Genomic DNA, 24,584 nt, shown 5'->3' on the forward strand with positions numbered 1-24,584 from the left:
ATTGGGACCCAGAGGTGTGTCTCTGAGTCATAGTATCTCCCAGGGTGTTGCAGCTTAAACACTAGGCCTTGCTAAGGGCTGTGCAAAATCACAGTGTATCCCTAATCCATTTTTAGCATAGAAGTGTCTATTCTAATACAGAATCCAGCTGAAAAATAAGTCTGAGACATGTTAAAATCCTGATGATGCCTTTGTAGCCCTTGTTGTGTATAATCTATGGGCTAAATAATATGCATTCTCCAAATAAGTACATTTGTCAAATGTTTATCCTATGGAGTATAATGACTGAAGGTTCGATAAATAATTTGCCTGTCAAAATAAAAACAGAACCCTAATGAAAGCACTTCTTTACCCAGAGAAACAGTACACCTATAAGGATGCTGACAATTGTGAATTTTGATCTACATGAATCTGGAAGGCATTTTTATCCTCTCCCAGCTTTCTCCCTTGCATCAGCCAGGTCTCTTAGGGAAATGTTACCTGTTTTAAAACTTTCCATACATAATATTTCCTTTTCATATGCTGCTCAGAGATTTTTGCCTGTGAGCATTTTTAACATTTTATCTCACAGGAAACAAGCTGTCAGAGGTCAGGAAATTCCTTGTTCTCATCATATTATAAATTAATTCAATGCAATGGTGAAATGCACTGATGATGCTCAACACCATATTTGCTTTTCCATCTCATTACATTTGATGTCCTGCCCAGAATAACAAATTAACTGACCTGTAACTTGCTTCTCTGGGATTACATTAAAGATAAGCAGATGGGTTTTAGGGCTGGGGAAGTTTTCATCTGTCGTTGTTGTTGTTCTCGCCTGCCGACCTAGGTTTTAAGACTTGAAGATTTTATCAGGCAAAATCAGGACATTCCCAGATACAAAGAATTTCTTCAATCTCACTCCAGAAAAAATTATGAGAGGCAACAGGAATCAGATAGCCCGCACTGCGGAACTAGTGAGGCACAGGTAGGAACTGTTAATTTTATGTTGCAATTTAGGTTTCCCATCACATTATATCCTCCGTTTCACCACTTCTAAGCCGTTTCACTTTCAGCACAGGAGGTGGGCCAGTGGGAGTACTCATGACACCACTTGCTGCCAATCAAAACATTCTGTCTCAGCTGGTACTTACAGACTCAAGGTGGTCATAATAAACTCTGTCTTCTTGATTTACAATAATTCAGTGTACAAAAACACAGAAAACGTAGGGTTCCATTGCCCTGAAGGGGAATTGTGGGCCTTCTACTAATTTCCTAGTGTTATCAACTGAGAATATAACTGTAATCTGAACTCCATCTAAATCCTTTTTGCTTCAGTTTCTCTGTTTGCCTCTTGGCCACAGCGCCCCTGTAAAAAGACTGCCTCTGGATGATACGTACATTTTGACCTATATCAGATGGTCTTTTTGTGGCTTCCAGGGTGCCTGATGCAATACAGTGCGTCATTTGGGAAGCCAGAAGTCACAATACTCTTTGTGCCTTTCTGTCATCCTGCAAACATACACGTATTCTTAGTACATTCAAAGTTGAGAGGTTCTTCCTTACCATGAAATAATGTCACTCTCAAACAATTCTTGAATATTATAATGATAAGTGTTGATTGCTTTTGGAAATCATGAGTTGTCATAATAATTCTGTGCATTCATAGAGTACCTTCCATGCAAAGATCTCAAAGAACTTTATAAACAATAATTATTTAAGACATACCTGAAAATAAATATTATTGTTCACATTTTACTGATGGGGAAACTGAGGCAGAGAGCCATTAAGTAACTTTTTCAAGGTCACAGAGGAAGTCTTATTGGCAATACAGGGAATGTAGCCTAGGTCTCCTGACCTCCAGTCCTGTGGTGTAGTTATGAAATCATTGTAATCTCAAGAGACACATAAGAAAGGCCATACTGGGTCAGACCAATGGTCCATCTAGCCCAATATCCTGTCTTCTGACAGTAGCCAATGCTTGATGCTTCAAAGGGAATGAACAGAACAGGGCAATCACTGAGTGATCCATCCCCTGTCATCCACTCCCAGCTTCTGGCAGTCAGAGGCTAGGGAACCCAAAACATGGGGTTGCATCCCTGACCATCTTGGCTAATAGCCATTGATGGATCTATCCTCCATGAACTTCAGTAATTCTTTTTTTAATCCAATGATAGTTTTGGCCTTCACAAATTCCCCTGGGAATGAGTTCCACAGATTGACTGTATGATATGTGAACAAGTTCCATTCACCACGTTGTAAATTCATCCATTCATCTGCAAATGCTGGCATAGAGAAAAGGATTTCCTATGGAAGGACACGTGGATTCTTGATGTCATTCTGTAAATTGCTTGTCTAGAACCATCATTTCTTGGCACAATTGCCCAAGGATTGAGGTCCAATCAACTTATAATACTACCCTTTCATATGCACTGAGTATTCACAGCCAGGAGACCACCGTGTACTGTATGAATAGTATTGTGTTTTGCTAAAGACATGATTCCCAGCTGGAAACACTGAAATGGCTCAGTCTTGAGCTTCTGCCTCGAAGGTTAAGCAGTGTGTTGTCACTAACCTGGATACAATTTCAGACCTAAAAATAGCTGCATAAGGCACATTTGTGGTTGGGTTGAAGTAGTGAGAGTGCTGTGCAGAGTGGAGGGAAGCATTATAATTAAATCTCACTCTGGATGCTCCTGAAAACACAATATTGATATACCACTGAGATTTTCTAGGTAAACTAAATAAATCAAATTCTTGTCTCTTCTCGCTCTCAGAAGGAAGGATGTGGGAAATGGACTAAAATAAAATTCTATAGCTTAGGCATATTTGGTCATCTCCAAATATAAATATCGGTTTGATACAAATGTCATCCTTATCTCAAGACAAACAATAAAACATTCAGTTTTAGGAAGAGACCTGCTTGTGAAAAGAAATGTAGGGTTGAATTATCAGAGCAATAAATCTAGGGGTAAAGTGGGCTTTTTCACCCTCCAAAGAGAAACTTCTAAGTAAATCCACACAACAAAGTCTATAAATATCTCTGTTGAAATGAATTTTTTAATTACCCTAAAGTCTTCATTCAGAAAAGCTTATAGGAAACATATTTGTACCTGGAAATGTTTTAAACCTTTTGTTTATTTCTTAAACGAACTGTCAAACAACTTTGTGAAATACATGTTTGCAAATAGGTTAGATAAATGCAAAGCTCCTAATATCATAGCTTTATAAATGGTTGTCAGGGTTCCCTCCCCACTCTGAACTCTAGGGTACAGATGTGGGGACCTGCATGAAAGCTCCCTAAGCTTATTTCTACCAGCTTAGGTTAAAAACTTCCCCAAGGCACAAATCCTTTGTCCTTGGATGGTACGCTGCCATCACCAAGTAATTTAGACAAGAATCAGGGAAAGAACCACTTGGAATTCCTATTTCCCCAAAATATCCCCCCAAGCCCTACACCCCCTTCCTGGGAAGGCTTGAGAATAACATACCAACCAAATAGGTAAACCAGATTCTTAAAAAACAGAACTTTATTATAAAGAAAAAAAAAGTAAAAGAAGCACCTCTGTAAAATCAGGATGGAAGGTAACTTTACAGGGTAATCAGATTCAAAACACAGAGGATTCCCCTCTAGGCAAAACTTTAAAGTTACAAAAAAACAGGGATAAACCTCCATCTTAGCACAAGGAAAATTCACAAGTTGAAAACAAAAGATGATCTAATGCGCCCTGCCTTATTTACTTACTCTTTTTGCAATATTGAGACTCACTTTAGGATGGTTTATAGGAGAAGGAGTTTTCTGACCTGGTGCTTCTCTGCTTCCCAAGAGAACACACACACAAAGAGCACAAACAAAGCTTTCCCTTCCCCCCCCACCTCAGATTTGAAAGTATCTTCTTTCCCCATTGGTCCTTTTGGTCAGGTGCCAAACAAGTTATATGAACTTCTTAACCCCTTACAGGTAAGGAGGAATTCTAGGCTACCCTTAGCTGGATGGTTATGACAATGGTAAAATGCTTTATGTACTGACATAGGATTTAGTGACCTTGCTGAACTAATATGTAACGTAAGAAGACATTTAAGTGTAGAATATTTAAATTAATGGGGAATTGATTAATTAATTAATTCCTGGCAGTGGGCAAACAACTCTCTCACCCATCTGAGGAAGACACAAAGAATCATCTCTCCAAAAATTGTTATAAAGAACTAATAACTCGTTAAATAACTATTTAAGCAAAAGACTTTCTGCGAATTATTTAATTTAAAAAAACTGTTTTGAGAGCCAAACACTTGGCTCCTATAAAGAATAGGAGTGTTTGGACGCTTTAAAAACAAAATTTCATGTCCTGACAAATTCTAATAAAATGGAAGGAATATCTCAGAAAGTGAACTGAATAAAAAGAGAGAGTTAAAACTCAGTTTAAAAGTTGTCTGATGCTGTCTTGCCACAAGAATAACAAAGGCAATTAGACGAGTATTCAGGAGCTATAGGTGTCATCTAAGCCAATCCCAAAGGCATAGAGCCAGTGAAAGAGTGACAGCAACTGACTTTGAATCTAAAGAAACCTGGAAGAGGTGTGTTTTCCTGCAGTTTCATGGAATTAGGAAGGAGAAGAGTATAAAAAAACTCTGAAGTGAATACCCCTCACACACACACCTGCTCCGCTACTCTGCTTAAACAGCAAGCACTCCACAACTTATCCTCTCAATCTCTGCAAGCAAGCTACCAGAGACACACAAGAAAAACAAGTATCGGGGGTAGATGTGTTAGTCTGTATCCACAAAAACAACAAGGAGTCCGGTGGCACCTTAAAGACTAACAGATTTATTTGGGCATAAGCTTTCGTGGGCTAGAACCCACTTCATCAGATGCATCCGATGAAGTGGTTCTAGTCTTACAAGAAAAACAGAAGACTCAAGAAGAGAACAAGCCAAGGACAACCTCCCCAAGAATTGAATGTGGATTGGTGAGAAAAAGTTAACTAAGACACTGTCAAGGGATTAGATTTAAAAACTCTTGTAATTATTTTATTGGAATATTGAAATGCAATTGTAACTTAAAATATGAACAGTTTCTCCTGTTAATCACCAAATGGTTAGACCATGTATTCTTGGAGAGGGCTAAACATTGGTAAACCAAGAAATAGTGGGACTTAATTGGATTTTAGATACTTTATATTGGTTAACTGGCTTAATTTAAAGTGACTCTTTAAATGGCTTCTTCTAAGTAACTCCCTTTGATTTCCCAGTATTCAGTTAAGATTGCTTACTTTCTCATGTATAAACTAGCTGGTTATTATTAACTAAACAGGATCTACCTGCTTATAAACAAATTTGTTTGCCCAGCTATAGGCAGTTGAAGTATGAATGAATTCACAATAATTTTGGGAAATGAAACAATATACTTTGGGATTAAATTTACCAGATGAAGAACACCTAAGCGTCAAGTTCACTCTCAATGGTATCTCTGCCAAAACTCTGCACAGAGAGGCACACAGGTGCGATTGTAATGGAAATAACCAGTTTATTATTTGTGTTGTTTTGTTTAATGTTTTCTTTGCCTTTCTTTAATAATAAAATAGCCATTGCTAATAATTGTGATTCTGGTCTCAATTACGGTGTCCCCTAAAAGAACCCCTGTGACTAAAATAGTGGGTGTCACACCCCTGAGTTGACAGTAAGAGGAACAATAATCAGTAAGTGCTGGCCTACCATTTCTTGTTTCTCTAAACTTAAAATTACTTGGTATCCCACAATTTAAAATTACCCTCTTTACTCCACAATACTTTTGAAATTTGAAAATAATTCAGCAGCACATAGTAAACATACTGCTACTTGCTGTTGGAGCTGTGGAAAAGGGATTTGGTGCATCTTTAGGTCCCTTAACACAAAGTCTTGTTGGATGGAAGTGTATGTATTAGGTCTACAACAGACTGTGTTTTCAAGAGGCTTTGTTTTGCAGTAGGATGGTATAAAATACAAAGTCATACAAGCTGTTGCTGTTATTATTGTCTATTAACGCCAAATAAAATGAGCTAGATATTCAGCTGATGTAAATTGGCATATAGCTCTTTTGACGTCAGTAGAGCTATGCCAATTTAAACCACCTGAGGGTCTGGCCAGACATTTTGAAGCAATGAAAGACTGCAAAAGGCTGAACGTAGCAAAATGATGGGGAGAGAGGGCATGCACTGGTGAATCTTGAAACTCCTTTTCATGGCTTGAAAGATAAGAAAAAGAAGTTTAGTGGGATGTAGCCTTTGTTTCTGGACCTCTGTCTAAGATATTAGAAATAGTGGGGTGCATAATGTATTCCTAAGAAGGCACATTCATGCCTGCTCCCAACTCCCTTTCTACAAAATAAAGTATTTGAAATAGGAAATCCTTTTTCCATCCAATTTCCTCTTCATCCATTATTCTCTGTGACCCTGCAGATTTACTGCTCAACCTGTTCCTAGTCAGTGTGAACTTAATATTACCAATGTTTTGAACCATTAGTTTCCCCAGAGTCTGGAAGCTTTTTAACCTGGTAAGCCCAGTTGGAGTTCAGATGTCCCTCTTTTTTTCTTCATAACTTATTTGATTCACAAAAGGAAAAAGCACCCTGGGTTTTTTAATTGGAAAATACAAAGCCTAAATCCAAACACCTCCTTTGAAAATTGTACTTTGATGCTTCCTCTCAGTGGTATTTGGGCCCAGAAAAAGAAATACGCTATGGAGTACATTAATGTTAATGTGTGTTATGCCTAGCCCCACAGGAAAGCTAATATACCATTGACTATGGATATGTCTACATTGAGAGTTTACCCATGTTTTGGCTCATATGCATTTGTCCACATGTCAGTCAAGCCTGCTACCAGTCCACACTGCAGAGATGCACGTGTGCGGTACCCTATGTAGCCATGTCCACAATGACACTATAGCTACTTGTTATTCCAAGCCTGTATTCATAGGTGTGCCTAATCGGGTACAGAATGTGAGCGAGGCAAAACAGCAAAAATTAAGATGTTTGTACACCAATGCGAGGAGCCTAGGTAACAAAATGGAGGAACTAGAGCTACTGGTGCAGGAAGTGAAACCAGATATTATAGGGATAACAGAAACATGGTGGAATAGTAGTCATGACTGAACTATGGATATTGAAGGGTATGTGCTTTTTAGGAAAGACAGAAATAAAGGTAAAGGTTGTGGAGTAGCATAGTATATCAATGATGAGGTAGAATGTAAAGAAATAAGAAGTGATGGAATGGATAAGACAGAATCCGTCTGGGCAAAAATTACATTGGGGAAGAAAACTAATAGAGCCTCCCCTGTGATAGTGCTTGGGGTGTGCCATAGTCCGCCAGGATCTAATTTGGATATGGATAGAGCCCTCTTTAATGTTTTTAATAAAGTAAATACTAATGGAAACTGTGTGATCATGGGAGACTTTAACTTCCCAGCTATTGACTGGAGGACAAGTGCTAGTAATAATAATAGGGCTCAGATTTTCCTAGATGCGATAGCTGATGGATTCCTTTATCAAGTAGTTGCTGAACCAAATAGAGGGGATGCCATTTTAGATTTGGTTTTGTGAGTAGTGAGGACCTCATAGAAGAAATGGTTGTAGGGGACAATCTTGGTTCAAGTGATCATGAGCTAATTCAGTTCAAACTGAACGGAAGGATTAACAAAAATAAATCTGCGTGTAGGGTTTTTGATTTCAAAAGGGCTGACTTTCAAAAATTAAGGAAATTAGTCAGGGAAGTGGATTGGACTGAAGAACTTATGGATTTAAAGGCAGAGGAGGCCAAAGCTGCAGAAGCTATCGGAAACCTGCATCCCAAGAAAGGGGAAAAAATTCATAGGCAGGAGTTGTAGACTAAGCTGGAGGAGCAAGCATCTCAGAGAAGTGATTAAGAAAAAGCAGAAAGCATACAGGGAGTGGAAGATGGGAGGGATCAGCAAGGAAAGCTACCTTATTGAGGTCAGAACATGTAGGGATAAAGTGAGAAAGGCTAAAAGTTGAGTAGAGTTGGACCTTGCAAAGGGAATTAAAACCAATAATAAAAGGTTCTATAGCATATAAATAAGAAGAAAACAAAGAAAGAAGAAGTGGGACCGCTAAACACTGAGGATGGAGTGGAGGTTAAGGATAATCTAGGCATGGCCCAATATCTAAACAAATACTTTGCCTCTGTCTTTAATGAGGCTAATGAGGATCTTAGGGATAACAGTAGCATGACAAATGGGAATGAGGATATGGAGGTAGATATTACCATATCTGAGGTAGAAGCGAAACTCGAACAGCTTAATGGGACTAAATCCGGGGGGGCCCAGATAATCTTCATCCGAGAATATTAAAGGAATTGGCACATGAAATTGCAAGCCCATTAGCAAGAATTTTTAATGAATCTGTAAATCAGGGGTTGTACCATATGATTGGAGAATTGCTAATATAGTTCCTATTTTTAAGAAAGGGGGAAAAAGTGATCCGGGAAACTACAGGTCTGTTAGTTTGACATCTGTAGTATGCAAGGTCTTGGAAAAAATTTTGAAGGAGAAAGTAGTTAAGGACATTGAGGTCAATGGGACAAAATACAACATGGTTTTACAAAAGGTAAATTGTGCCAAACCAACCTGATCTCCTTCTTTGAGAAAGTAACAGATTTTTTAGACAAAGGAAACGCAGTGGATCTAATTTACCTAGATTTCAGTAAGGCGTTTGATATGGGTGCCACATGGAGAATTATTAGTTAAATTGGAAAAGATGGGGATCAATATGAAAATTGAAAGGTGGATAAGGAATTGGTTAAAAGCGAGACTACAGCGGGTCCTACTGAAAGGTGAACTGTCAGGCTGGAGGGAGGTTACCAGTGGAATTCCTCAGGGATCAGTTTTGGGATCAATCTTATTTAATCTTTTTATTACTGACCTCGGCACAAAAAGTGGGAGTATGCTAATAAAGTTTGCAGATGATACAAAGCTGGGAGATATTGCCAATTTAGAGAGAGACCGGGATATCATACAGGAAGATTTGGATGACCTTGTAAAATGAAGTAATAGTAATAGGATGAAATTTAATAGTGAGAAGTGTAAGGTCATGCATTTAGGGATTAATAACAAGAATTTTAGTTATAAACTGGGGACGCATCAATTAGAAGTAACAGAGGAGAGAGGAGGAGAAGGACCTTGGAGTATTGGTTGATCATAGGATGACTATGAGCCGCCAATGTGATATGGCCGTGAAAAAAGCTAATGCGGTCTTGGGATGCATCAGGCGAGTATTTCCAGTAGAGATAAGGAGGTGTTAGTACCGTTACAGAAGGCACTAGTGAGACCTCACCTGAAACACTGTGTGCAGTTCTGGTCTCCCAGGATAAGAAGGATGAATTCAAACTGGAACAGGTACAGAAAAGGGCTACTAGGATGATCCGAGGAATGGAAAACCTGTCTTATGAAAGGAGACTCAAGGAGCTTGGCTTGTTTACCTAACTAAAAGAAGGTTAAGGGGAGATATGATTGCTCTTTATAAATATATCAGAGGGATAAATACCGCAGAGGGAGAAGAATTATTTAAGCTCAGTACCAATGTGGACACAAGAACAAATGGATATAAACTGGTCATTGGGAAGTTTAGACTTGAAATTAGATGAAGGTTTCTAACCATCAGAGGAGTGAAGTTTTGGAATAGCCTTCAAAGGGAAGCAGTGGAGGCAAAAGACCTATCTGGCTTTAAGATTAAACTCAATAAGTTTATGGAGGAGATGGTATGATGGGATAACATGATTTTGGCAATTAATTGATCTTTAAATATTCAATGGCCTGTGATGGGATGTTAGATGGGGTGGGATCTGAGTTACAACAGAGAATTCTTTCCTGGGTATCTGGCTAGTGAATCTTGCCCATATGCTCAGGGTTTAGCTGATCGCCATATTTGGGGTCGGGAAGGAATTTTCCTCCAGGGCAGATTGGAAGAGGCCCTGGAGGTTTTTCATCTTCCTCTGTAGCATGGGGTATGGGTCACTTGCTGGAGGATTCTCTGCTCCTTGAACCATGATTTGAGGACTTCAATAGCTCAGCCATAGGTGAGAGGTTTTTTGCAGGAGTAGGTGGGTGAGATTCTGTGGCCTGCATTGTGCAGGAGGTCAGACTAGATGATCATAATGGTCCCTTCTGACCTTAATATCTATGAATCTATGAATCTCATAGTCCTTGGTGTCCTCTCCACATGGAGCTGTTTCAGTGCTACAACTTGTCTGTCCTTCCCGATCGCCTGTGTGGAAGTGCTTTCAGGTTTCCATACTGTAAAAATCAATTCTGGCTATGCAACCTGCTCAAATTCTCTCTGTTCCAGCCTGGGGACAAGCCATGATCAGCTGCCCCTGCTTGAAGATGAATGGTTTATGCAGTGGAATAAACATTCGGCGAGACAATGGATGGCATTTCATAAACACCAACTTTGATAGCAATGGCAAAGTGCCTGACGTGCGGGTTTTCAGGAGATCTAGACACTACCTGTTGGGAGAAGCTGGGGCCTTACTTCCTTCTAATAATATCATTATCAATGGCGTGTTGGTGCCTATCATTATTTTGGGGAACCTGATCCTAGCATGGCTCATGAAACCATATCCAGACAACACAGGACCTGGCAGAAGAAGGTTCAGTTACATGACAGAAGTTGCAGGATGGTTGTGGAGTGTGGCTTTGGCAGGATAACGGTGAGATGGTGCAATTTACTGACCTCTTTGGGTGCCCTTGTGGACAATGCCGGCCATGTGATTGCAGTCTGCTGAGCTCTCCACCACATCTACAAGGTTAAAGGTGAACATTTTTATGGAGTGGATGCAAGACAAAACATCATTGGTCAGGGACAATCACCAATAGTGCCTCTAACTTTGGGGAATATAAATATTTTTGAAATACTAGAATGGAAAAAAGTGTTGTTCTAGTGGTGGGATCCTATCAACTTACGCAAGGGAGATTTTTAGAAAACTGGCCATGGAACTGCATATCCATAGAGCAGAGAGCCTTAGTGAACTACCAGCATGGTCCAAGAAAATTTTCTCTTCCCAGAAATCTGAGACATCATCTGGAATTTTTATTCCATGAAAAGTTTTCAGACATCATGTTCCCAGAGGGGAATGAAATCATGATGAAAATGAACCAAAGTTTGCATTATGAGGCCTACCTCTAATGCCCAGAGGCTGAAGCAGGGTAGGGTGAAGTCTGGAGCAGAACTCAATTGTGCACAGGTTGTCAGGTAGCCAGGAGGTCAATCCATATAAGAGGCAGTCCAGGGCAATGGTCAGGTTTCTCGCAGGGGTCAATAGCTGGAAGATCCAATCCAAGGGGCTGGGTCAGCGGATTAGGAATGCAAGGTAGCAGGGTAAGATCAGGCAAGGCAGCAGGGCAACAAGATAGGGTCAGGCAAAGCAGCAAGGCAGTCCAGGCAGCAACCAGCAGATAATTGTCTGTTGCTGCGACACCTTCCTCCTCCTGTTGGGGCCTCTATATAGTCCAGATACCCAATGGAGTGCTGCCTGTCCATCCAACAGGGACCTGGGGTGTAGTTGCTGTGGGTCTGTAGGCCTTGAGCACTACGGTTATTGGTCAGGAATGGCATTTCAGTGCCCTACCGTAGTGCAGCAGCTAAGGATGATGCCGGTGGGCCTGGGTTCAATACTGGGGTCTTGAAATAACCCCTATTCCCATCGGGGCACCAAAGGAGCAGGCTTGTCTGGATGAACTCTGTGGAAGGCTCTGGCTTTTTCTGGAGGGTGCACATGATGGTCTGGTTCTCAAGATCGCTCTTCCAGCCTGTATGCTTCCCAGTTGATGAGGTACCATATCTTCCCTCTTCATATCTATGAGTTTACGTTTTGTGGACCAGGTATTTGCCTTGGACTTGGACTGGTGGAGGGGGAAGTTGTTTTTGTTGGGAAAAAGGTTGTCGGAGAAGGGTTTAAGGAGGGTGACCTGATATACAGGTTGCACCTTAAGATATTGGGGAATTTGAAGTTTGAAGGTTACTTGGTTGATCTGCCTGCAGATCTGGTAAGGACCTAGGTACTGATGGTTCAGTTTACGAATGGGTCTGCCTGTTTTGAGGCGCTTGGCCAATTTCCAGGAAATATACTCTGCACTGCTTCATTAAACCCCAGAACTTGCTATGGGTCCTGTTGCAGCGCTCTGGTAAGGTACTGCTTTCAGAGTAGCAGCCGTGTTAGTCTGTATTTGCAAAAAGAAAAGGAGTACTTGTGGCACCTTAGAGACTAACAAATTTATTTGAGCATAAGCTTTCATGAGCTACAGCTCACTTCATCGGATGCCACTGTATTTTCCACTGAATGCATCCGATGAAGTGAGCTGTAGCTCACGAAAGCTTATGCTCAAATAAATTTGTTAGTCTCTAAGGTGCCACAAGTACTGCTTTTCTTTCTGGTAAGGTACTGTGAGTTTGGCTCCTGAAGGCAATGTGGGCTGTGAGGCTGCAGGAGATGTTCCCTTTTGCAGTCCTGTGAGCTGTTCTTGAAGGGTGTGGTTTTCTGCACAAAATTGGTCCATTGTAAAGCTTGGTTTTCCACCTGCAGGCAAGTGATCTGCTTCTGGAGGCTCAGCGTCCCCTGTGACCCTGCACCTGTGAGTTCTATACCCTTTTTGGGTAGGACAATCCAGGGCAGAGACTGACGTGATCTGAGCAAACTGTAATGCCTGGTGGCCAAGATGGCTAAGGGGCAGTTCAGAGCAGTCTTCTTTTCCTGTTGGGTACTTTATGTAGTCTGGGTACCCAATGGAGTGCTGCCTGTCCATCCTATCAGGGGGCTGGGGAGTGGTTGCTGTGGGTCTGTAGGCCTTTAGCACTAAGACTGGTCAGGGTGGCCATTCAGTGCACTACCATGGTGTAGCAGTTAAGGGTAATTCCTAAGAACCTGGTGGACTCCAGACCAGCGACCTGAAAATACCATTGACTGCACTGTTGCCCCAAACATCACTTGCCCCATCAAGAGAAAAAACTACCTGCTGTATGAGCACTGCACTACCTGCTGCATGAGCAATCATCTTAAATGGCCTATTCAGAGAGTCCAGAAGAATAAAAATGGATTTGCAATGGACATACCATCACCACAACGTGGGACAAATGTTGTCTAGCCAAAGAATGCAAATGTAGCATTGACAGGATGAATGAGTGACAGTCACAAAGAACTTTACCACTTTTTGAAGCCCCATGGACGTATAAGTGCTACCATAGGGGACAACAATGTGGTAGACAAAGTACGTGTCTGTACCAATAACAGGATGAATGAACTAAAAGCAATGACAGTCATAATTAACTTTAACAGTTGCTGCAGCCAGATAAGCTTCTAAGCAGTAGTTGATAGGAAAACCAAAGAATACAGCCACATTACATAGTCAATCCCGGTTTTACAAAAGGCATTAATGGCAAAATTCCACACTCATGCCTGCTAGGCCATGAATCCTGTACCCTTATAGGAAGGCTTAATTGGATACAATGTATGAAACAGAGTGTTGAATTTACATAACTGTTTCATTTTTTTTCTCCTACTTGGCATTCATCTTGGGTAGCTTGCGAGCGTGGGAAGTGGATGAGTGGAAATTCTTTATGGGTGGCTGTAGTTAAACAGCTGCCACCCAGGATAAACAGTATTTTGTGGTGTTTAATTTTTTTTTACACCTGGCATCCAATTTGGGTAACTCATGGTGGGGCAGTGGCAGTTTGTAGGGAATATCCTATAGGGGAGTCAAAGTGTAGTACCCACCACCCAAGATAAACACTTGTCCTCCTGGAATCTAGCATCCTCCTGCATGAAAAAAAATTACTTGTCATATCCCAAAATCCTGCCCTCATGTACCAAAGAAGAAGTACTTGGCAGTAATAATAGAAAATGTGATGATTGGTGCTTACCAGGCTGTAGATTGGGGCCCCAGTCCAGCTCCACACTCTGTCTCCCCAGGGTGGTCCACCCCAAACAGGACCTGAGGGGATCTGCCCGGACTGTCTGCTAACCCGTCCTGCTGGGGGTCCTGACTGGGAGCACCAAGTTCTGTGGGCAGCTCCTGTCACACCTGCCTCTCCTTCCTCCTGCCTCACGACAAGACCCTCTGCAATCAGGAGGAAATCATGTCTGTGCTGTCAGCCAGGCACCAGCTGAGCTCCCCACAGCAGGGGCATGTGTGGGGCATGCGACCAGTCTGGCAGTTGGAGTACTTTGCCTTGCAGTATATGGACTTGAGGTGTTTAATCTGCTCCCAGCATGGCACTGTTGTCGGGTGGATGCCCTGCTCAACTAGCCTCTGAAATCTTTTCATTGAGATGAATATTACGCCAGTTCCTACTAAAGCCATGGCTCTGGATCACCAGGCAGCACCTGGTGTGGTTCTCCTGGCAGCTTGCAGCATGCTGGGATTCAGCCATTTTGAGATGGCCAGGCAGCCAGCTGTGAGTTGTTAGCACAATCCTCCTGCACAAAAGGGGAGGGGGCAAAATGATGTTCACGGGAACATAAACAGTGGGTAACTTCTGACCCATAGAGAACAAGTGGGAGGGAACTGAGGGGGCAGAAAGGCAGGAACATACAGATAGGGAATTGTGGGAGTGACGGTGGAGGACTATGTTGTCTCAAGGGTGGTTCACCATGTAATTGGTACACTCACATCACAAAGTGGGTGGGTACTTAGGTGGGTCAGATGGTGACACACTCTCTTACCCACGCCCCCAAACGGGTATGTTTCCTCATATTCTACAGCCCCTAGCCTAAATGCATGTCTAAGAGCTTCCAGTGTGAATGCTAGGGGCAAAAATCCGTGGCTCAACACTCGTAAACCCAGAAGTGTAGACATCCCCGTGTTATTTTGAAGGCCAATTTTATCAGCAACAGCAGTATCTAAAACTTTCAGTAAGTGCATGTCCATTACATGTGGTAAAACAGCCATGACCTCCATAGCTCACAAGTCACAATAAATGTGTTGGTTTCATCTTAGGCCTAAGTGGCCAGTTGGCCTAATCACAGACCTGAACTGATTCACCATTTCTTTTTTAGTGAGACCTTGGGCTAAAATAGTAGCAATGTTGGAAGGTGGGTGCCGTTGGCAGGTGGATGAAGGAAGCTCACCCATCATCTGCCTGCACTAAGTATATTTATAGCCAGTGTGATTGGTCCCTTAGAACATTACATAAAAATGTTTAAAACAAAAATAAATCACCCCATTTAATTAATAATAATAGGGTGTGAGCCTGGATACAGTTACTCATGCAATAGTCCTTATTCATGCAAACATTTCCCTTAAACTCAATTGGACTATATGAGTAGGTGAAGACTATTCACATGAATAAAGGTGTGCAGGGTTGGGTCTATACTCTCTGCAGAGCCCAGTATGCAGGGCCCTCCCACTCATTTTGTAACTCATGGGGGGGTCTCCACACACACCGGCCCTCAGTCCTCAGAGCTGGAGTTCTGAAATGCAGCTTTTTGCCCCAAGTGTCCTATTTTTAGTCACACTTTGTGATGTGGAATCTCTTATGGCAAAAGGTGTTTTTCTGGACTACACTCTTTAGCTGCTCACATTATGCATGCTGTTTTTACTTCTGCTTACAAGTGAACAGACAGATGTATCCTTTGATGTGGTGCATTAAATTTACATTTGATCTTAATGAGTACATATTGTATTGGGATAAATGAACCTGAATGCTTATGCCTATCAGACTTTTTTAGTTTGCTCAAAATAGCTTTTATATAATTTTGCCAGTAGATGGCACTAAATGTACCGCAGATTAAACAGTGTTTATTCCTTCCAGATTTCAAAGTAGCAGCCGTGTTAGTCTGTATTTGCAAAAAGAAAAGGAGTACTTGTGGCACCTTAGAGACTAACAAATTTATTTGAGCATAAGCTTTCGTGAGTTACAGCTCACTTAATTGGCTGCATTTGGTGGAAAATACAGAGGGGAGATTGATATACACACACAGAGAACATGAAACAATGGGTTTATCATACACACTGTAAGGAGAGTGATCACTTAAGATAAGCCATCACCAGCAGCGGGGCGGGGGGGAAAGGAGGAAAACCTTTCATGGTGACAAGCAAGGTAGGCTATTTCCAGCAGTTAACAAGAACATCTGAGGAACAGAGGGGGGTGGGGTGGGGGGGAGAAATAACATGGGGAAATAGTTTTACTTTGTGTAATGACTCATCCATTCCCAGTCTCTATTCAAGCCTAAGTTAATTGTATCAAGTTTGCAAATTAATTCCAATTCAGCAGTCTCTCGTTGGAGTCTGTTTTTGAAGTTTTTTTGTTGAAGAATAGCCACTCTCAGGTCTGTAATTGAGTGACCAGAGAGATTGAAGTGTTCTCCAACTGGTTTTTGAATGTTATAATTCTTGATGTCTGATTTGTGTCCATTTATTCTTTTACGTAGAGACTGTCCAGTTTGACCAATGTACATGGCAGAGGTGCATTGCTGGCACATGATGGCATATATCACATTGGTAGATGCGCAGGTGAACAAGCCTCTGATAGTGTGGCTGATGTGATTAGGCCCTATGATGGTATCCCCTGAATAGATATGTGGACAGAGTTGGCAACGGGCTTTGTTGCAAGGATAGGTTCCTGGATTAGTGGTTCTGTTGTGTGGTGTGTGGTTGCTGGTGAGTATTTGCTTCAGATTGGGGGGCTGTCTGTAAGCAAGGACTGGCCTGTCTCCCAAGATCTGTGAGAGTGATGGGTCGTCCTTCAGGATAGGTTGTAGATCCTTGATGATGTGTTGGAGAGGTTTTAGTTGGGGGCTGAAGGTGATGGCTAGTGGCGTTCTGTTATTTTCTTTGTTGGGCCTGTCCTGTAGTAGGTGACTTCTGGGTACTCTTCTGGCTCTGTCAATCCGTTTCTTCACTTCAGCAAGTGGGTATTGGGAGATCTATCCTTGCAACAAAGCCCATTGCCATCTCTGTCCACATATCTATTCAGGGGACACCATCATAGGGCCTAATCACATCAGCCACACTATCAGAGGCTCGTTCACCTGCGCATCTACCAATGTGATATATGCCGTCATGTGCCAGCAATGCCCCTCTGCCATGTACATTGGTCAAACTGGACAGTCTCTACGTAAAAGAATAAATGGACACAAATCAGACGTCAAGAATTATAACATTCAAAAACCAGTTGGAGAACACTTCAATCTCTCTGGTCACTCGATTACAGACCTGAGAGTGGCTATTCTTCAACAAAAAAAATTCAAAAACAGACTCCAACGAGAGACTGCTGAATTGGAATTAATTTGCAAACTGGATACAATTAATTTAGGCTTGAATAGAGACTGGGAATGGATGAGTCATTACACAAAGTAAAACTATTTCCCCATGTTATTTCTCCCCCCAGCCCACCCCCCACTGTTCCTCAGATATTCTTGTTAACTGCTGGAAATAGCCTACCTTGCTTGTCACCATGAAAGGTTTTCCTCCTTCCCCCCGCCCCCCGCTGCTGGTGATGGCTTATCTTAAGTGATCACTTGGGAGACAGACCAATCCTTGCTTACAGACAGCCCCCCAATCTGAAGCAAATACTCACCAGCAACCACACACCACACAACAGAACCACTAACCCAGGAACCTATCCTTGCAATAAAGCCCGTTGCCAACTCTGTCCACATATCTATTCAGGCGATACCATCATAGGGCCTAATCACATCAGCCACACTATCAGAGGCTCATTCACCTGCGCATCTACCAATGTGATATATGCCATCATGTGCCAGCAATGCCCCTCTGCCATGTACATTGGCCAAACTGGACAGTCTCTACGTAAAAGAATGAATGGACACAAATCAGACGTCAAAAATTATAACATTCAAAAACCAGTTGGAGAACACTTCAGTCTCTCTGGTCACTCGATCACAGACCTAAGAGTGGCTATACTTTAACAAAAAAGCTTCAAAACAGACTCCAACGAGAGACTGCTGAATTGGAATTAATTTGCAAACTGGATACAATTAACTTAGGCTTAAATAGAGACTGGGAATAGATGAGTCATTACACAAAGTAAAACTATTTCCCCATGGTATTTCTCCCTCCCACCCCACCCCCCACTGTTCCTCTGATATTCTTGTTAACTGCTGGAATTAGCCTACCTTGCTTGTCACCATGAAAGGTTTTCCTCCTTTCCCCCCCCTGCTGCTGGTGATGGCTTATCTTAAGTGATCACTCTCCTTACAGTGTGTATGATAAACCCATTGTTTCATGTTCTCTGTGTGTGTGTATATATAAATCTCTCCTCTGTTTTTTCCACCAAATGCATCCGATGAAGTGAGTTGTAGCTCACGAAAGCTTATGCTCTAATAAATTTGTTAGTCTCTAAGGTGCCACAAGTACTCCTTTTCTTTCTCCTTACAGTGTGTATGATAAACGCATTGTTTCATGTTCTCTGTGTGTGTATATCAATCTCCCCTCTGTATTTTCCACCAAATGCATCCGATGAAGTGAGCTGTAGCTTACGAAAGCTTATGCTCAAATAAATTTGTTCGTCTCTAAGGTGCCACAAGTACTCCTTTTCTTATTCCTTCCAGAGTGATTTTAACTGCACACGCACAATTTGTGCTTCTTGCCATATTGGCACAAGGCCACTAGATGGAACTAATTTCGTTTCTGTATACATTAAGTAACAAGTCTCAGTATAACTAACATTGTGTGTGATTTTTTTTGTGATGTGCGCACCTGTCCGTTAGACACTAGACCAACCTTTCGAGTCTTCATTTATTCACTCTAATTTAAGTTTCTGCGTGCTGGTAATACATTTTAACGTTTTTAGAAGGTCTCTCTCTGTAAGTCTATATTATATAACTAAACTATTGTTGTATGTAAAGTAAACAAGGTTTTAAAAATGTTTAAGAAGCTTCATTTAAAATTAAATTAAAATGCAGATCTTATCAGTTTAGTGCAATGGTTCTTAACTTGGGGTGCACGCACTCCCTAGGGGTGCGAGATGCCCTTCCTGTCGGGGCGAGACATGCGAAATTTTTTAGAAGGTAAATCATCAAAAACACAAATTAAGCACAGGCACATAAGTACAACTACTTTGTTTCATTAAACCTATGTATTTATTAACATTATACATTTTTTAACGATTACTGTAACATACAAAGTTTTCAAGTTTTTAAGCTAATTGTAGTGTAATTTTTGATAAGGGCTGCAGAGCGCTGGGCCCAGGCCAGGAACAGAGCCCTGGACTGGCTGCCAGTACCCCAAGCTGGCAGGAGGGCTAAGCAGGGCTGAGGCCCGGACCCCGGCTGGCAGGGGGCCGGGCAGCTGGAACCCCAGACCAGCAGCGAGATGAGCAGGGCCGATGGCTGGTATCCCAGGCTGGCAGCAGGCTGAATGGGGCCGATGGTCGGGACCCCAGCTGGCAAGGGACCGGTGGCTGGAACCCCAGACTGTCCATGGGCTGAGTTGGGTGGCGGACAGAACCCCAGACCATCAGCGGCTCACCCGCTGCCGGTCTGTGGTTCTGTCTGCCGGCTCCTGCCAGCTGGGGTCCTGGCCACCGGCGCCACTCAGCCTGCTGCTGGCCTGGGGTTCCATTCAGTCAGGCCGGCAGCGGGCTGAGAGGGGCCGGTGGCTGAGACCCCGGCTGGCAAGGGGCCGGTGGCTGGAACTCCAGACTGTCAGCGGGCTGAGCGGGGCCGGTGGACGGAACCCCAGCTGGAAGCAGCGTGCCAGTAAAAATCAGCACTGGTTACGCAGGTTGCCAACCCCTGCACTAGACTGAGTCTACCACCTAACTTTGCATAGGCCACCCCGATGGTTCATATAGATTGTCAGATTGTAACTTTCTTTCGCTACTGACCTCAGCTTGATTTGACCTGTCAAACCATGTGAAAAGCTCCAATTTGCACATTCAGCCCCCGATCCAATCCGCACATCCCCCAGTCTCCCATGGTGAATATTGAAAGATGTGGCAATGGTACAGACTTGGGCACATATCGGAGACTTGAATTTGTTTCCAACTTTCTCTATGCATGTAATGAATGGTGAGTTGGGGAAGTCAATTTCCCTGTTAGATAAGCTTTCTGTCCTTGGCAGCCCTACTAGAAAGTTTTTTTTAAGCAAGGCTTATGGCTGCTTGCAGCCTTCTATCGTGTCTTAAGTACAAAGAAAAGGAGTACTTGTGGCACCTTAGAGACTAACAAATTTATTTGAGCATAAGCTCACTTTATCGGATGCATTCGGTGGAAAATACAGTGGGGAGATTTATATACACACACAGAGAACATGAAACAATGGGTTTTATCATACACGCCGTAAGGAGAGTGATCACTTAAGATGAGTTATTACCAGCAGGAAGGCGGGGGGGAAGGAGGAAAACCTTTTATGGTGATAATCATAAGTACAAACATTGTAATGCATCCATGGATGCAAATGGCCCTGTTTCCCAGGTAAACTTCTACACATGCAGCACTAGTGATCGCAATCCAAAACACGGACTTCTACTGCTTGAGCTAAAAGAGTATCCCCACTATCTGTAGTACTGCTAGGACTTCAGGCCTTTGGGCAGCTACTTGAGAGGGAGGAAATATATGATCAGAGTGGATAATATAACCAGCAAGGACAGTGGGACAAATTCACGCAAGCCACTGTATTATATAGTCTTCTCTCACGCTTGCCCTGTTAAACCAAGCTCATCCTTGAATGTCTGATGCCCAAAGAAGAATCAGATGCAACAAGTGTGTGCCAAGCAGCCACACATTTATAGGCAGCTGGTGCCTGAATGTTGGAGTTGATCTCCTGTGAGCCTCATACACTCCAAGACAACAGTACCTGAGTAGAGGCACTACAGTGTTCTGGTTTGCACTTATGAGCACCAATGCTGTATCCATGAACTGAATGGAATGTCAGACTTAGTCCCTCTTGTGGCTGGCCTATACAGGATATAAAATCATATCTAACTAGGGGAAAAACATGGCTCAGGTGCTAGAGACTTGTGTTGTTGGAACAGCTGCTTCTGAGTTTTGTCCCCAGTGTTGCAAATTCATGGCCATGCCAGATTCATTACCGCATTCTTCATGTGATCATCACATACAAAGGAACAAAGGCTACCCTGCTTTTAGAAAAGGAGTACTTGTGGCACCTTAGAGACTAACAAATTTATTTGAGCATAAGCTTTCATGAGAGCTGTAGCTCACGAAAGCTTATGCTCAAATAAATTTGTTAGTCTCTAAGGTGCCACAAGTACTCCTTTTCTTTTTGTGAATACAGACTAACACGGCTGCTACTCTGTACCCTGCTTTTATTTTACTCAAAGCCATAAACAATACCAGCCCTGCCACCACCAGCCCTGCCATTTATTTGCAAAGTTCCTTCCCATTCTCCTTTGATTGTTTTGCAGAGGAAATAAATTTGAGTGGAAAAAATATTACAAATAGCAAATGAAAGTAACTTTACAATAGAAATAAAGAGCTTGTGTTTAATTAAGCTGCAGGTGTCTCTAACAGCAAGCTTCATACTTGCCTTTTTCTTTCAATCCCAGAAGCCGTTTCTGCAGCAGAAAGACAGGTATAAACTGCAGAGAGAAAAGGGCAAAGGCCAAGAGCCCTTAAGAGCACAGACAGGGACCAGAAATGAAGTCAAGCCACGGTACAGTGCAATCAGAGGGCTCCAGTCATAAAGTGACTTGGAATTTAGGTTTTACTTGGAGTATGTTAATGGCGATTGTAGAGAGGAGTATCCTGAGACCCTGGGAGTTACATTCCTTCAGCAGTTTGGGGAGGTTTTGTGCTGAACCCCGGAAGGATAAGGGCACACTGAGTACTTCGGGGATGGGCCATATGTGTCTGGAAATGGGGAGAGGTAAAGAAAATCTGCTGGGAAAGTGCTCATCCCCTGGAGGAGAGCAGCAGGCATGCTCATCCCCTGCAGGAAGGACTAAGCAGCTAGGGAGAGGGAGCACATTGAGACCCTGGGAGAAAATGCATAGAAGCTATAGCGTGGAGTGAGGATGTGGTCTTGCATTGCTCATTAGCACCTCCCTCTGGCCATTGCAGACATGAATGAGTGCCACGAGTGCAAAGCAACTGTAGACTATAAGCAGCTAATAAAGCTTTTCCACTTGACAAGTAATTGTAATTAGCTGATGTAAACATAGAAAACCCAGACCACACTGAAGAAGAGTAAAATGAGCATGCAGTAGTATGGGAGAATGGTCAAATTATTGCCTATCTGGAAATGTGTTTATCACGTTAAGTAAATTACAGGGCCTCTGAGGCTCTACCTTTAACAACATGGGCTCTGTTTCTTTAAGGCTGGAAAATGCACGTGTTCCCAGAAGGGAAGACAGGCAGCCTTCTCTTACTTCTTTACAGAAAGAGAAGGCAAAAGAAGCAAAACTTTTGCAGAAGGAATGGCACAACCAAAAGATGGATTTACAAGCTCAGGTACAGTGACAAAACTCTTAGTGACATTACCTGGTAAATGTGCTCCTTGGCTCATGAGACATCTGTAGCTGTGAATTTTGTCATGGTAGCCTTTAGGAAAAATCTGTTGCTAGTTATTTAGAAAATATAGCAATAAAAAAAAAACGGGAATGAGTGTACACTAAATGGCCCCATTGCCCCCAAAAGAGAAAGCTGTAATTCTAGTTACTCATACGGTAAATATTATTTTTCTGTATTTATTTGTTATGGTGAGAGAGGGAAAGCGCACAACGTAAGTCTAGGATGTGATGCACGGAACTCCCATTACCGCTAATGGGAGTTTTGCACTAAATTCTTCAGCTACCATTTTGTCATTGGACCCTTCAGTGTCACAACTCAAATGCCACTCAATTAATTGTGCTCTTGAACCGGCTCTTTGAACTGTGCCCTTCATTACTATGCAGCCTGGACAATGGGCTACCCATACGAGCAGGAGATGATTTGGGAAGATAAGAGATCAAAGCTCTGATGCTTTATTTATTTTTTTAGTAAATTACTTGATGCAGTCTAACCAGATAGTTGGTAGAAAAAGGATGGTAGTGTTTCATTATATTCTTTCTGGGAGGGTATTAGCATCCGGAGGGTATTAGCATCCCTGCAGAGCCCTCAGACCTGCTCCACTTTCCACCAGTCTAACACCTCCATCCTCAAGGTGTTCTGTAGCATCCATCATTCTTCAAGCTGGCCATGATTTTCAGAGCTAGATAGGCCCGTAGGATCATCGTTGAGAGAAATAAGGGTTCTCTCCCACCAGGAAATGAATGTTCTGTTGTTTTCATAGAGCATCACACGTTCATAAAATATAGTAAAACTGAACACACTTTCTTCAGATGAGTCTGTTTTGATGCTGCGAAGCAACTGAGTGCAGTGGTTTGTACCGTACGTAGCACAGTGTGGTCTTGACTAGGGCTTGTAGGTGCTATAGTAATACAAATAATAATTGATGAGGCTAACAGCTAACCACAGCCTAGTAATTGTACCATTGTTGAAGGTTGCTCAGCTGCAGCAAACATTAGACCAACAAGCAAATAACTTCAAAGAATCTCTGAAGGAGCAGACTCTACAGTTCAGCAAAGAGAGGGAGAAGCTTTTGCAGGATCTTCAAGACACCATTCAACAAAGCCAGAATGTTAAAGCACAGTTGGAGGCATCACATCAGATCGCTCTACAAATACTAGAGAAAAACAAAAATCAGGAACTCAAGGTAGTTTTGTACTGACATTGGTGCTGTTTATTTTTATTTTCTTACTTGGTTCAGGCTTAAATCATTTTACTGTAACTATAAGCTGAGAGATGATTCTCTAAATTCAGGTATTTCCAGTTATCCTAAAGATAGGTCAATATTATTTCAAATAACAGGCTACCCTGCTGTTCTGATTGCTCATGGCTCTGCTGTTGTGTTTTATTTCTTTATGTCAGTGCTTGAATATAGATCACACTGTGAATGATATCTTTTTATAGGAATTATATGAGCCTGGCCTCAAAAATGAGGAAATTCCTAAGAAATATATATTTTAAGCATATTTTTAATAGGACTCTGACTTTCTTAGGTTCATCCATAACTCATTTCTACATAGAATACTTATTTACAATATAATAAACTGATTATTATAATAATGTGTACAGATTAAAGAAAGTGTAAAAAATCAATTATATCAATTATACCAAGTGTAAAAACTACTGCTTTTAAGTGCTTATGTAGATTTACCTCATTGACAAAATAATAATCAAAGTTCATACTGTGTATTGTCCTAAAGGGAGGTTTCCATTCAAGAAAAAGGTAAATTTTAAAATATCCATGTGATTGTGACATTGACTTCATATCCAGATTGCACACCTGTTGTAAATTACCTTTTCTACTTATAGAGTAAAAAAAAACACTTTGGGAATGGCGGTTGTTTGTAACTCTGTAATGTTCATAACTCTCAACAAAACTTTATGGTAGTTCTTTCAAAAGTTTACAACTGAACATGAACTTAACACAGCTTTGAAACTCACTATGTAGAAGAAAAATGCTGCTTTTAACCAACTAAATTTAAATGAAACAAGCACAGAAAGTTTCCTAATTTTGTCAAATCTTTTTTTAAACTTTCCCTTTATATTTTTAGTATGTGTTATGTTTAACACAGTACTGTACTTATTTGCTTT

General features: G+C 41.8%; 1 protein-coding gene across 3 annotated transcripts in view; it reads left to right on the forward strand.

The window, feature by feature from the left end:
* FAM184B (family with sequence similarity 184 member B) overlaps positions 1-24,584 on the forward strand; it is a 96,455-nt gene that overhangs the window by 57,531 nt on the left and 14,340 nt on the right. For all 3 annotated transcript variants that reach the window (XM_038400047.2, XM_043514101.1, XM_043514100.1), the window contains exons 7-10: positions 830-967; positions 21,494-21,600; positions 22,265-22,397; positions 23,428-23,640. In XM_038400047.2, coding sequence (XP_038255975.1) covers positions 830-967; positions 21,494-21,600; positions 22,265-22,397; positions 23,428-23,640 — 591 coding nt within the window. The remainder of the gene's footprint in view (positions 1-829; positions 968-21,493; positions 21,601-22,264; positions 22,398-23,427; positions 23,641-24,584) is intronic.

This window comes from Dermochelys coriacea, chromosome 4 (assembly GCF_009764565.3).
Source record: "Dermochelys coriacea isolate rDerCor1 chromosome 4, rDerCor1.pri.v4, whole genome shotgun sequence".
Lineage (NCBI taxonomy): Eukaryota > Metazoa > Chordata > Testudines > Dermochelyidae > Dermochelys > Dermochelys coriacea.